General features: G+C 68.0%; 1 protein-coding gene across 1 annotated transcript; it reads right to left on the reverse strand.

Moving 5' to 3' along the window:
* Positions 1 to 4,133: 4,133 nt before the first annotated feature.
* On the reverse strand, positions 4,134 to 11,717 carry PANX2 (pannexin 2). Its single transcript, XM_058740935.1, has 3 exons — positions 11,446 to 11,717; positions 5,986 to 7,443; positions 4,134 to 5,434 (listed from the first exon to the last, which is right to left on the reverse strand). Exons 1-3 carry the CDS (start codon positions 11,669 to 11,671, stop codon positions 5,091 to 5,093), a joined length of 2,028 nt encoding a protein of 675 aa, XP_058596918.1. The 5' UTR covers positions 11,672 to 11,717; the 3' UTR covers positions 4,134 to 5,090.
* Between the last annotated feature and the right edge of the window lie 1,222 nt (positions 11,718 to 12,939).

Genomic DNA, 12,939 nt, shown 5'->3' on the forward strand with positions numbered 1-12,939 from the left:
GGCGCTCGGCATGCCGGGAAGCGCAGTTCCACGCGCCGCCCGTCCGCTCCGTCGGCGCGCCCGGTTCGCGCCGGTGGACTACACTTCCCAGGGGTCCGCGCGCAGCCACCCGCGGACTACACTTCCCAGGGGGCTGCGCGCGAGCGCCGGCGGACTACACTTCCCAGGGGGCCGCGCGCGAGAAGCCCCGCCCCACCCTGCCCCGCCCCCGGCGCCTCCGGTTCCCGGAGGAAGGAGGTGACGGTGGAGGCATGAGTTCGAGTCCCCGGGCTTGTGTCCGAGCACTCTTAAATTCTCTGACTGCAGCTCCCAGTCTGGAAAAGGGATAATGTTTCCACGGGTAATGTCCACGGAGAGGCTTGCAGCCCCTGGTGAGATGCGAGGAGCAGAAAACTCTGGTTGTGGAGCACGCCCGCGTGACTCGTCCTGGGTTGGGGGGTGCCGAGACTCCCGCCCGCAGGCGACCGGGCCATCCCTCGACTTAGTGGGTGGGGTCCCCTGGGAGGGTGGGACCGACCAGGCTGAGACCTGGACCCCAAACCCCGGAGGTCTGTACGGGGAGGGGGAGGGTCTCAGGACAGGCGGACCCTGGTGCGTCTGGAGCTCCCGTCCCACTGCCAGCGGAGGGGCTCCAACCGCCAAGTCTCCGGCCCCTCGTCGTCCCCATGTGGCCAAGTGGGCTGTGGGGCGTGGGAGGGGGACTCTCAATGCCCACGACCACCCGCAGTGGGGCGTCCTGAGCCGGCCCTCCCTCTTCTCCGCATGCGGAGCGCTCCCCACCCCTGATCCCCATTGCTGGGCGCTGGAGCGGCGGCGAGCGGGGGGCTGTGGGGGCCCCGGGGGCTGCTGCCCTCGCCGGGGCCCTCCGCCTCCGTCCTTGCAGCAGGGCTCTGGGGCTGGGTACCCTGCAGGCGGTGGATGTGGAGATGGCTTGCCTGTTCCCCCATCCTGGATAGTGGACCCCCATCCTGTCCCCCCTTCCTGTCCCCTCCCCTCATCCCCCCTTCCCCCCCCCCCCCCCCCCCAGCCAGCTCCACTGAGCTTGTGCCCACATCCTAGACCTGACTCAGGTGCCCTCACATTCTGGACCTGCCCTGGGGCCAGGACTCCAGTCTCCACAGAAAGCTGGTGAATAGCAGGGAGGGAAGCCCTTTAGAAAAGGAAGAGGGAGACATGTCTGCACTTCGGGGCCCTGGGACAGGCCGTTCTCTGGGGCCACTGGCTGGAGTGGGGGCCTCAGTAGTGCCTGCCTGGAGCAGGCTGTCCCGCCCCCAGCCTGGAGCCGCTTGGGAGTGAGGGGATAGTCCAGTCCAGACCGGCACCGGGATTCCCCTCAGGTTCCAGGAAGAGAGGCGGTGGCCGCAGTCCCCGGCTTCTGAGCGGCTCTGGCACTGGTGGCTTGTAGGGGTCACAGGCTCCCCCGTTCTTTGGCGGGGGTTTCTCCCGGGGTCCAGCTGATGTGGGAGGCAATCCCCCGGCCGCTCCTGGTGTGCGGCTGGGGCGCTGGCCGGCAGGCTGGGCTGTTTGCCGGCAGAGCTCTGTATACGAGAGACTGCATGTGGGGCCTCCGGGCTGACACTTCTCTCCTGCAGCTTCTTGGTACCCAAAGGGCCTAGCTGGCCTCCGGGTGGCCTCTGTCCTAAAGGAGGACACTCTGGCCCGTGCGCCTCTGGTGCGCGCTCGTGTCCATCTATCGTTCTCCCCCGGGGGCTGGTCGTGTCTGCCCTCCCGACCACCTCGGCCATCTTCACATAGGAGAGCAGCAGGGTTTTGCCAGGCAGTATGCTGCGGTCCACACTGAGGGGTGGGGGGACTTCCCCGGGGTCTGGAGGGAGCCTGGTTGAGATGCCCCCGTGGTGCTGGCGTGGCCCGTCTGGGGCGTGTGGGATGGAGCGCGAGGTCTTTCCTGAGCCGTCTCCTCTGAGCCGGGGACGGTTGCCCACACCTGCCACAGTGCCCTGGCCAGAGGGAAGGAGAGAGGAGATGGGGCTTCAGATGAACACTGGAGCCCGTGGGGCGCCCCCCTGCCCTCACCGGGTTGGGTGGCATCCCTCAGCACCTGCGCTAAGAGGTGTGCTTCTGTGGGATGATTACGGGGGCTCTCCTCTTCCCCACCAAACCAGGGCAGGGGCTCAGTCACACTCCAAGGACAGACCTCTGGATGAGACTGGGTCTGAAGTGTCCTGCTCGGCCTTGGCCCAGGGGACGGGTGGCCGGCAGCCTGGCAGAGCCATCTCACCCAAGACATGGAGGTGGCTCCGTGGGACCGGGGGACTCCCCAGCAGGGGTGCCCCTAGCCCTGCCTGGACCTGCGTGTGTGCGGATGTCCCTCAGCCAGCGGTACCTGTGTTCGCTGGCGGGAGGAAGGGTGCGTGAGGCAGACTCGCCGCGCCTCTGCGGGGCCCTGGGGCCGCGTCCACTCTGAGTCCACTCTGAGCAGAGCCACGGGGCAGGATGAGCCAAGCGGGGCCCGGCTGAGCTCTGCATGTGGACGGGCGGCGGTGGGGAGGTGAGCGTGGCCTTGGAGGGTTGGGGACTCCAGCTCCACTCACGAAACGGCAGGGAGACTGTGGCCAAAGCAGCTGCCTGAGGCCAGCACGACTTGAGTGCCCCGGGTGGACACAGCCACCCCGCCCAGGGTCACGGGGCCGGTTGATGGCGGGGGGGGGGGCGCCAAGGGGGGCGCTGCCGAGGGGCCAGGGGCCGGTCCCACCCTATAGGACCGGCTGGGCTGCTCAGGTCCTACGGGGACACAGGGTCTCTTCCCTGGACACATGGAAACAGTGAGCGCCAACCCGAGGGGCGGTGGGCTTCACGGCCTGGGATGCCGGGCCGGGAGGAGTGTCGTGGCTCAGGTGAGGGGGGTGCTCTCTGGGGACAGGGTGTATTAATGATGCCTTTTCGTTTCCTCGTGTTCTGACACTGGGCTGTGCCGACTCCTCCCCGGGCTGGCTAATTCCTAGAGACAACAAACTCCCTTGTGCAAACCGGCCAATCCAGAGCCCCGGCCCAGCACCCCCTCTGTGGGACTCCCACACTCTCCGTCACCTGCCCCCACTACCCAGGGCGGGTGCCCGACAACTAGGGGAACCCCGGGGCCCGCGGACGTGACTCACACGAGCCAGTTCTAAGCCTGCACCTGCCTCACCCACAGGAAAGGCTCCCTCTCTCGTTCCCGCTCTGCCTCCCGACCGCCTGGTGCTTCCCCCTGTGGCCCCCAGCCTGGGCACATCGTGCCCCCTCCCCTTGGGACCTGTGAGTGATGAGCTGTCTTTCGGATGGCAGTTGTCCCCTGATCTGCTGGCCTCCCCAGACCAGAGTGGTGGTGAAACTTGCGTTCAAAGTCAACGGAGGGATGCAGTCCTTTGCTTGTGTCTCTGAATGATCACCCAGCTCTGGGGAAGGTCAGGCTCCCCCCATGGACAGGCCTGCCGAGGGGATCCCAGGGGGCCGGGCCAGTCAGGTCTTTGTGGCACAGCAAGTGGGCCCGCTTGATCTCTGCCAAGCCTGACCGTGTGAGGCCGGCACCCGCCTGCCCTAGCGCCCACAGTTTGCTGGTCTGGCTGCCCCAGCTCGCTGCCTCCAAGGAGCCCCTGTTCAGATTCTCGGGGTCATCAGCCATGGACTGGAGGGCGTGTGGCTGCAAGGTGGACCCATGGGACTGCCCTCAGCCCCAGCTGAGTCCCGGGCCCAGTGTTGAAGGTGCCCTGTCCTGGGTCCCTGTAATATCATGAGCACCCCCAGACCACATCAAGGGTGCCTCTTCCGGGAAGTGTTCTCGGCTCTCCCTGCTCCCCTGAGTGTACCCAACAGGCCCCTGCCCCCCGAGCATCCGATGGAGGGGACAGCTTCCTGGGGGCTCATGCCTTTGTCTCTGCTGCGTCTGCGAGCCCCGATGGGGCAGGGCTCACCTGAGTCACCCCATGGCGCAGAGGGCGTGCATGTTAGAGGCCACGACCTGTCAACCACAAGTGATAAACGCTTGACTGTGGGTGCGGTAGAGCTCCCAAGGTGACCTGGAGGGCAGCGGGGCACCTCCCACGGCCTCCCGTGACCATGGTGAGCGGAGGCGCCCTGACGCAGGAAGCTCAGAGCACAGGCCTCCTGCAGACGGACCACACGGGACTCGGGCGGTATCAGAATAATATTTATTGATATGCTCGGTGCTACCTTGTTAATACTGTCACGTTGTCACCGTGGCTGAGGTAATAGGGACAGACCCTCCGAGCGCCAGCCCTGGGTGCCCACCGGAAGCAGCGTGGGCCCTCGGGTGGGGGGCTGGTGGCCTGGGTGGGGGGACGTGGTTATTGCGTTGGACTCCTTCCCTTGCACGCTGGCGTCCACACCGTCTCAGCCCCGTGCCCAGTCACACCCCGTGCGTTCGCGCTGGCGCCCGCCCGCTCGTGCCCACTCACGCACACATCCACTTGCACGCTGGCGCCCTCGCCCTCTCGCTCACGCGCCCACGCACACGCCGTCCTGTGTCCTGATAATACGTACACTCGGTAGTTACAGTAATCATAGTAAAATAAAGTACGGGTATGTCGGGGTACGAGGAGAAAGTGCATATGTTGATCTGATGGAGGGTGGGCCCCGGCACCTCCCGCCCCGGGGCTCCTGGTCCCTGCAGCGGGGAAACCTGAGCATGGCCCCTCGGGCACGGCTAGGCCTGGTGGTGTGCTCACCCCCAGCCTCCTTCCAGGCTCAGGAGCAGAGGCGTCCTGCCACAGCCTGGCCCCTCAGGGCCGGCATCCCGGACCCAAGACAAAATGGACTAAAAAAATACACTCTTCGATCTCACGGCTGAGCGCCTGCTGCGGGGGGAGGGGGAAGGCGGCTCCAGGCCTCGCTGGCTGGGGGGCTGGGGGCTCCGCTGGGGTCGAGGCCAGCCCCTGGCCCAGCCAGCACCCCGGCGGTGCTGCCTCGGGGGCCGGGTGGGCAAGGTGCCGGGCCCCGTGGCATGCGGACAGGAGGCCAGGAGGTGCGGGCGGTTGGGGGGGCAAAGCAGAGGGGCCACACCCACTCGGGGCTGCGGTCAGCGGCACTGCCGGGCCACGCGCTGCTCTGTGGCGGCCGGGCAGCCCTGCCCCTCAGAACTCCACAGTGCTCACTACTGTCCTGGGCTCGTCAAAGGTGGCGATGAGCATCTGCTGGGGCGGGGGGATGGCGATGAGGCTGCCCACGTCCGGGGGAGCCCGGGGGCCCCCGTCCTCCTCTTCCCGGGCTTCGTACAGCGTGCTGATGTGCAGCAGCGGGTGCGTGGCGTTGCGGCTCAGGATAGCCAGGGGGTCGGGCTTGCCTAGGCTGGCTGGCGACAGAGGAGCTGTGGCGGGGGCTGCGGGGGGCGAGCAGACGTGAAACGGGCCCCCGGGAGGAAGCGTGGCGCGGGCTGGCTCTGCGGGGTACAGGATTTCCTTCTCGGGGAGCGGAGCGTCTGCCAACAGCCGGGAACACAGGCACGTCACACCCTCGGGCCACCCCTCTCTCCACCGAGGCAGACCCACCAGGGCAGGCTGGCCGCGGGAGGGCGGGCTGCGGCTTAAGGCCCCCCCCCCTCCGCCCGCCCCCCCGCCCCCCGGCCCCAGTGCCCCGCGAGGGCTTGATTTTCTCTCCCCTTCAGCCTCCTTAGCCAGGCGGGGCCAGGCCGACCCCCTCTGCGCCACCACCTCCCACCCAGCCTGTCTGGGCTCAATCTCCCGCGGCCTCGGGAGCGGCAGTGCCCATTTCCAGACTCTTCTCTGGAGCCGGAGTGACCCTACTGTCCTATCCCCCTGGGGCTCTCCTAGCTGCTTCACAGGGCCCGGCAGGGCCCGCCTGCAGTGTCCCCTCAGGTTGGAGGCTGCCCACTCCCCCCCACCCCCACCCCCCCAGCCGCCCACCAGCTTCGTGCACCCAGCCAGCTCCTTAGCGCCTTTCACACGGTTCCGGGAGGGCGGCGCGCGGGGGGGCTGCCTTCCCCGGGGCCCGGGGTGCCCGGCTGCCTACCTTTGGTGGGGGCTGCGGCCAAGCCGAGCGCGCACTCCTCCGCCTGGGACAGGAAACCCCCTTCCTGGCTCCGGGAGGCGGGCAGGGCGGCGGCGGGCACGGCCTCGGGCTTGGCCTTCTTGGTGCCCAGGATGTAGGGGTGCACGTCCAGGGAAAAGTGGCGCGCATGCTTCTTGTCGGGGGCGGGCCCCGCGTCGCCCCCGCCGCCCTTGTAGTGGTGCGCGGCGCGCGCCCCCGCGTCCAGCAGCGGCGCGATGAGCGTGTCGGTGGCCGTCTTGCGGCGCACGGGCTTGGGCTTCTCGGCCTTGCTGTTCTCCACGCGCATGATGGCCAGCGGCTCCTTGAAGGGCTGGGGCAGCGGGTTGCTGGTGGGGATCCACTTCATCTTCTTGCGCGGCCGCTTGACCACGGGCGGCTCGGCGGAGCCCTCGGACTCGGCGGGGTTGGCGCTGGGGTCGACGGTCTGCACGCCCGCGTCGCGCACGGTGGGCGTGGCGTCGTGGTTGGACTGGGCCAGCGCGGCCAGCAGCTGCCGCACCACGTTGTCGTACATGAGGTCGCTCTCGTTGGTGATGAAGTCCAGCCGGTTGAGCGACTTGATGTGGTCGCGGTTCTCGTTGCAGAACATGGCCAGGATGTTGATGTCGCAGAACTGCGAGCGGCGCCACTGCCGGCGCGTCTTGATGCCCACCTTGTGCAGCTTGTCGAAGATGAAGTTGCTCTTGCGGAAGATGAAGAGGTGGATGAGGTTGACGAGGATGATGAGGTTCATGGCGCACAGCAGCACGATGTCCACGCCCGCCACGATGCGCTGCAGCTGCACGGACGGCAGCTTGCAGCTGACGCGCACGGCCGCCGCCCCCGCCGCCGCGCCCCCTGCCGGCCCGTCCGGGGACGCGCCCAGCGCGCACGTGAACTCGTTCTGCTTCTGCGTGGCGTAGTAGGTGCACAGGTAGGAGATGGGCGCCACGCTGAGCAGCAGGATCAGCAGGTGCCGCGCCAGGTACAGCTTGGCCAGGAAGTTGCTGCGGCCGCGGCGCTCCAGGTACTTCTCGAACAGGTTCTGCTCCGGGCTCTTCTCCTTCTCGGCGTTCTCGATGATCTCGCGCCTCTCGCGCTCCGTGATGCCGGGCCCCTTGGACTGGATCTGCTTCTCGATCTTGGGGGCGCGGCCCTCGGCGGCGCGGTGGTAGCAGTTGTCGATCTCCTGCAGCAGGAAGTTGAGCTCCGAGGTGAGGCGGGTGGAGGCCAGGAACTCCCAGCCCAACGCGGGGACGTACATGATGGCCGCGAAGGCCAGCAGCGAGTAGGGCAGCAGCTTGTGCTCAAACAGCGACGGCCACAGGCTGGCGTCCACGCCCGGCAGCGCGTCCCGCAGCTCCGTCCAGCAGTAGCCGCGAGCGTACAGCGCCTGGTCGCGAGTGAAGTTGTGCGGCGTGTAGCAGTAAATGGGCTCCTCTGGGGGCAGACAGGAGACTCGGGCTGGGGCCTGCTGTTCCCCACACAGAAAGGCTCCGGGGGCCCAGGAGATGCTCCATCCCTTACGACCAGCCAGGGGCATGGAGGTCTCACCCAGGGTCCCCCCCGCCCCCCCAGCAGTTGGCTGTGGCACAGGGTGGGGGGGGGGGGTACAGCCCTGCCAGCCCCAGCCCCCACCCGCGACTGACCTGCCCTTCAAACCTCAGGTCCCTCTCGTATCCAAAGAGTCTCTGTGTGCACCGGGGGAAACCCCATCCCAGAGGGCAGCAGCACAGGCCCCTCGGCCCAGGGCCCTTTTCCAGTGGCAGAGTTAGACCCCTGGCCCTGCACCGCCTGCGGCTTCATCTTTAAGAGGGCAGATGGCCGGGGCAGGTCCCACCTGGCCAGGGGCACTTATAGATGTGGGCCCTGCCTGCCGTGCAGGGGTGAGGGGTGCCTGTCCGAGACCCATGGTCCCGGAGAACGGCAGACCTGGGAATCCCAGACGCTAGGTGGGCAAGGGCAGGGACCTGGAACCCGACACGAAGCCTCACCAGCAGGACCGCAGTGTCTGCCACCAGGAACAGTGGATGCTGCCCGAACTGCGGGGAAAGTGGCCGTCCCCGGGCTGTGTTTTCCCTCCCCGATGATGACGGGCACGAAAACCACAGCAAAGGAATGTGTCTGGTGCTGCGGGACCCCCCCCCCCCCCCCCCGGCAGGCTCGGTGCCCGTCTGCAGCACTGGCCCCCCAGGCTCACGGCCGCTGAGGACCCGGCCACTCTGCCGTCGGGCCGGCTGCACCCCTCTCGCCATGCAGAGCGGGTCAGCGGCCTTCCTCCGGTGCTGCCGAGATCCTACCCCCAGACCTGGCTCGTGGCCCCCACGTCCTCCCAGGGAGACTTGGCCCGTGACATGTGTGGCACCCCTCCCCCGAGACCATTCAGCCGCCCCGGGACCTCAGGCTCACCAGTCCTGGGAGGGGCAAAGCGCTTGCCTTCTTTTCTTTTGGAAAAGGGGGCACACACTCTGGGGACACCTGCACGCCTTCAGGCTAGAGTGGCACACCCAGGTCACGGGGGGCCACTTCAAGAAAAAGCAGTTGTCAGTTCCTCTGCGCGGACCCCGTATAACGTCTGAGGAACCTGGCTTCCCTTGAGGCTGTCTGCCCACCTGGCCCCTCTGTCCACTGCTCAGGGGTCGGTGCCAGTGTGGGGGTGGGGGCTGCTCACAGCAACCCCGGCCGGGAGCCATGGGGTCTCCCTGCTGCCCGCTGCCCCCCACCCTGGGGATGTGCCAGGTTCTAGGCCAGGAGGCCGGTGCCACCGCATCAGCGCCTCACCATGCTGGGTGGTGCCAGAAGGTTTACTGTCGTGTCCCCGATGGGCACGCCCTGCTCCAGGGGGACCCTCACGCAGCGAGGAGCCAGGCACCGGGCATCCACCCTGGGCAGGGTCGGCGGGGGAGTGTTCGAGGCCCGTGCCCCCAGCCAGCTCCCAGCAGGCGGGTCATGGATCCTTCTGGCCGTGACAGGGCGCATGCTGGACCCTTGCCCCTGGGCCGACACCTTCACAGATGGATGCTGATATGGTGCTGGGGGGACGGGGTCCCCAAGTGTGCTCCTGTCCGGGGCGGGGGCTGGGCAGAGGGGCCCCCAGAGCCTCTGACCTCATGTCCCTCTTGCAGTCCTGCCCCAGCCCGTCCCCATGTGTCGTCGCAGGGTCTCTCCTGGAAGTTCACCCTGTGGACATGTGGTTCCTGCCTGCAGGGCGCTGTTTCCTGCGCCCCACTGTCCTTGGGCCTGGGGAGGGGACGTGGGCGCTTCTAAGCTCTGTGTGAAGCACCAGGAGATGGGTCACTTCAGACTACGACAAAGCCACTGTCCTGACTCGAACCTTAGTCCAGGCGAGGGGAGCGACCGCTGGAGCAAGGCATCTCAGCGACGCAAGAGAGAACACTTGATCAGCTGGTGCCAGCCCTGCTTCGTTCCGTGATCTGGGACACACTATCCTGGGGCAGCCCTGGACCCCGAAGGCCAGGCGTGTTCCACGGGGCATGCCAGGTCCCAGGGGGCCAGGCTCACAAGGCCTGCCTTGTCCATGCTCAGGGGCCCAGGTGGACGCATGCATGTCAGTGTGCAAATGTAGGTCAATGTGGAGGGGCAGGCCGGCACAGGAAGGCTCAGGGCACCCCCCGGACCAAGAATGAAGGATGAACTTGGGAAACGCCAGCAGCCCAAGCCTGGCTGGATGCAGAGGGGCGCTGAGGCTCCACATGGGGTGAGCTGGACTCACAGAACCTCAGAATGGAGGAGACAGGAGAGTCACCTGACGATGACGGTCCTGAGCCTGCCCCACTGTGCACATCCGTAGGGGACAGAATCGTGTCCCCCGAAAAGATGTTCCAAGTCCCGACCTCTGGTACCTGTGAATCTGACCTTGTTTGGAAATAGGGTCTTCGCAGATGTGATCGAGATCAGATCACACTGGAGTCGGGTGGCCCCAACCCAATGACTGGAGTCCTCGTAAAAAAGAGGAATTTGGACCCAGACACCCAGGGAGGAGGTGCCCTTGTGAAAATGGAAGCAGAGACTGGGTGAGGGAGCCTCAGAAACTGCAGAGGCAGGAGGGACCCTCCCAGGAGCCTCTGGGAGCCAGGCCCCGCCCACACCTGGATTTTGCACCTGCGGTCCCCAGACTGACAGCTGTTCTGTTGTTCTGAATCACCAAGTTTGTGCATATTTGATCCAGTAGCGTTAGAAACGGAATACATCCACATGTGCCCTGAGTGACACTTGTGGGTCACACCTGTGTCTGAGCGCGTGGAGCCTCCCATCCCCGAGGGAATGTCCTGTCCTGGGCGTGTCTGAGTGTCTGGGTACGTACTCCATTCAGGTCTGAAGTTCCCAGGTCACGAGGACCCCTAAAAAGCGAGCCCTTTGGGGCAGAACCAATGCAGAGTGCAAGAAGGTCTGCCAATGTCACTCAGGGGACAGGGTCACATGTCCCTCCTGGAGGGGTGCACAGGAGCCCCCACCCCCTCTGCCTTGGGCCGGCACCTCTGGCCCTCGAGCATGGCCAGTGGAATGCTGAGGGGCCCCCCTGGACCCATCGCCAGCCAGATCTGGGTCGGGGGGGGGGGGGCGCCACTCCCTGCCTCCAGCCAGCCAGCAGCCTCCGCCTGGCCGACCCACCGGCTCCTTAGGGAGGGCGGGGGCACTGCCCACCACTCTCCTCCTCCTCACCGACCCCCCCCCCCCCCGTGCCTCCTCCCACTCCTGAACCCACCTCAACCAGGGTCTTCCTGGTGCCCCCCGGACAGCCACTTGCGGCCTCGACATCTCGGACTCCCCCTGTGCTGGTTCCCGTCTCTGCCCCTGTCGAGCCCCGTCTTCCACCTGCACCGGCCTCACAGGCTTCCCGCCTCCGGCTTGGCCAGGAGGGTCCACTGCCCGCCAGCAGGGTGCTCGGCCCAGCCTCCCGGACCTCCGCGGCGTCCCTTCGCGGGCTCGCGGCGCCCGGACCAAGGCCTCTCCCCGCCGCCGACCGGAACCCGCCCGCATCTCAGGGACCCTCGCGGCGAGCCCGGCCCCCCGCACTCTGCCTGCCGCGCGGGCGCTCTGCCGGCCTTTGGCATCAGCTGTCCTTCTCTCCACTCCTCCTCCGCTCAGAGCCTGCCCACTCCCCCTCCCGGGCTCGCCTGCCAGACCCCGAGCCTCATTTACGCCTGAGACCACCGGGTCCGGGACGGGTCCACCCGCTGCTGGCGGGGCGCGCACGGAGAGTGGGAACAATGCATCCGAGGCGGGGGGTGGGGGTCTCGCAGGCAGCCCTGGGCGCCTGGCGACACAGGGGCGACGATGCGGGGAGGAGGGGGGCGGCCTTCGGGGGCGCGCTGGGAGGCCCCCCACCCCCACCTCCACCCCCAGCCCCAGCCCGGGCCCGAGCGGGTGGCCGGCGGCGGGCCGCCGGGGCGGGGACTCGGGGCGCGCCCCCAGCCTCACCTGCGAAGTTCTTGGTGAAGACCAGGGTGACGAGCAGGATGGGGACCAGCACGGTGCCGATGGTGACCACGCGGTCGAAGGGCAGCTCCAGCTTGAGCTGCAGCAGCAGCGCGGCGAGCGCGCCCGCCTTGTCGTCCTGCGCGCCCGGCAGGATCAGCTCGCGCAGCTTCTCCCCGGCCAGCAGCGCGGTCGCCATGTCCGCCGACTGCTGCAGGAGGTGGTGCATGGGGGGCGGGGGCGCGGCCCGGGGGCGCGGGCGGGGCGGCGGGGCGGGGGGCGCGGGGCGGCGGGGCGGGGGGCGCGGCGGGGGCGGGCGCCGGGCCGGCGCGGCGGTGGGGGGCGCTCGGCCGCCCCCGCGGGCAGGGGTCCGGCCGCCCGCGCCCCCGCCGCCCCCGCCTCGGCTGCAGCCCCGGCCGGGCCTGGCGCGTCCCTCCGGCGGGGGCGGCGGCCGCTGTCCCTGGCTGGGGCCGGGGCCCCGCTCCCACCGCGGGGAGGGGGCTGTTTACCTGCGGCGACTCGCGGCGTGGCTCCGCCCCCCCCGCCCCCCGCCCCCCCTTCCCCCTGCCACGCAGCTGCGGCGCGGGCGATGACTTTGCAAAAAATATTTAAATTAAATAAAATGAATTAACGCCGGCTCGCCCCCTCCTCCTCTTGCTCGGGGTGGGGGGGGGGGTGGGGGCCTCGCCCGGCTCGTGGCCGCGGGAGCCGCCCCGGCGAGGAGGGGGTGTCGTCGTCCCGCCTCCGGCCGCCTCCACCAACTCCCTGCCCGGAGCCTGGACGCGCGCGCGGGGGCCTGGGCACCCCTCCCCGGTCTGGGGCCGCGGCCCGCGGACACTGCGGGGCGTCTTTCCCGCCCGCCCCGCATCACCTCCCGCGGCCCCGCTTCCTACCCTGCCCTGCACCTCCTCCCCGTCACCCGCCCCAGCCACTTGTCCCTTTGCCTCATTCGACAGACACGCTGGGGGCCGGCCTGTGCCAGCTCCCGGGGGAGGCTCTGAGGTGCTGGCACCCCTTCCTGACCCTCGTCCCCGCCACCTCCCCCCCCCCCCCGCCCACCCACTCCCTGGGCGTCCTCCTGAACAACTGCGCGCACACTTCGGGGTCTGCCCCGCTGCCTGCAAGACCCGCGGCGGTTCGTCAGTGTTTCCTTCGATTCTTTCATGGCCGGTCCCCTTCCCACTATTTTGGGACACACACGTGCTGCCTTTGTGAGATACTTCTGGTCGCAGCTTTAACTTGCTTCTGTAGTTCCTGTGTCCTGGGCACCAATGTTCACAGGTCCAGGGCCACTGCGGTGAGCCAGTCAGCCCACAGCCCCGCGTCGGGGCTGACAGAGGCCCCCCCCCCTCCCCCCCCGCACCAAGCCTGCACTCTGTCCACACTGCATGTTTCCACCTTTCTTGAGGGTCTCTGAGCTTTCCAAGATTATGTTTCTGAGCGATGGATGCCCACCCTTGGCTTCCAGCTCGTTTTACTTGTCTACTACGTACTGAG

This window comes from Neofelis nebulosa, chromosome 8, assembly GCF_028018385.1.
Source record: "Neofelis nebulosa isolate mNeoNeb1 chromosome 8, mNeoNeb1.pri, whole genome shotgun sequence".
Taxonomy (NCBI): Eukaryota; Metazoa; Chordata; class Mammalia; order Carnivora; family Felidae; genus Neofelis; species Neofelis nebulosa.

What these genes read in the sequence shown, in the direction of transcription:
- PANX2 (XM_058740935.1), bottom strand. Translation starts at nt 11,671, where the DNA reads ATGCACCACCTCCTGCAGCAGTCGGCGGACATGGCGACCGCGCTGCTG. An exon ending in CTTCACCAAGAACTTCGCAG is followed by an intron (nt 7,444 to 11,445) that starts GTGAGGCTGGGG and finishes GTCTGCCCCCAG; the next exon opens with AGGAGCCCATTTACTGCTAC. An exon ending in GGCCGCAGCCCCCACCAAAG is followed by an intron (nt 5,435 to 5,985) that starts GTAGGCAGCCGG and finishes GGCTGTTGGCAG; the next exon opens with ACGCTCCGCTCCCCGAGAAG.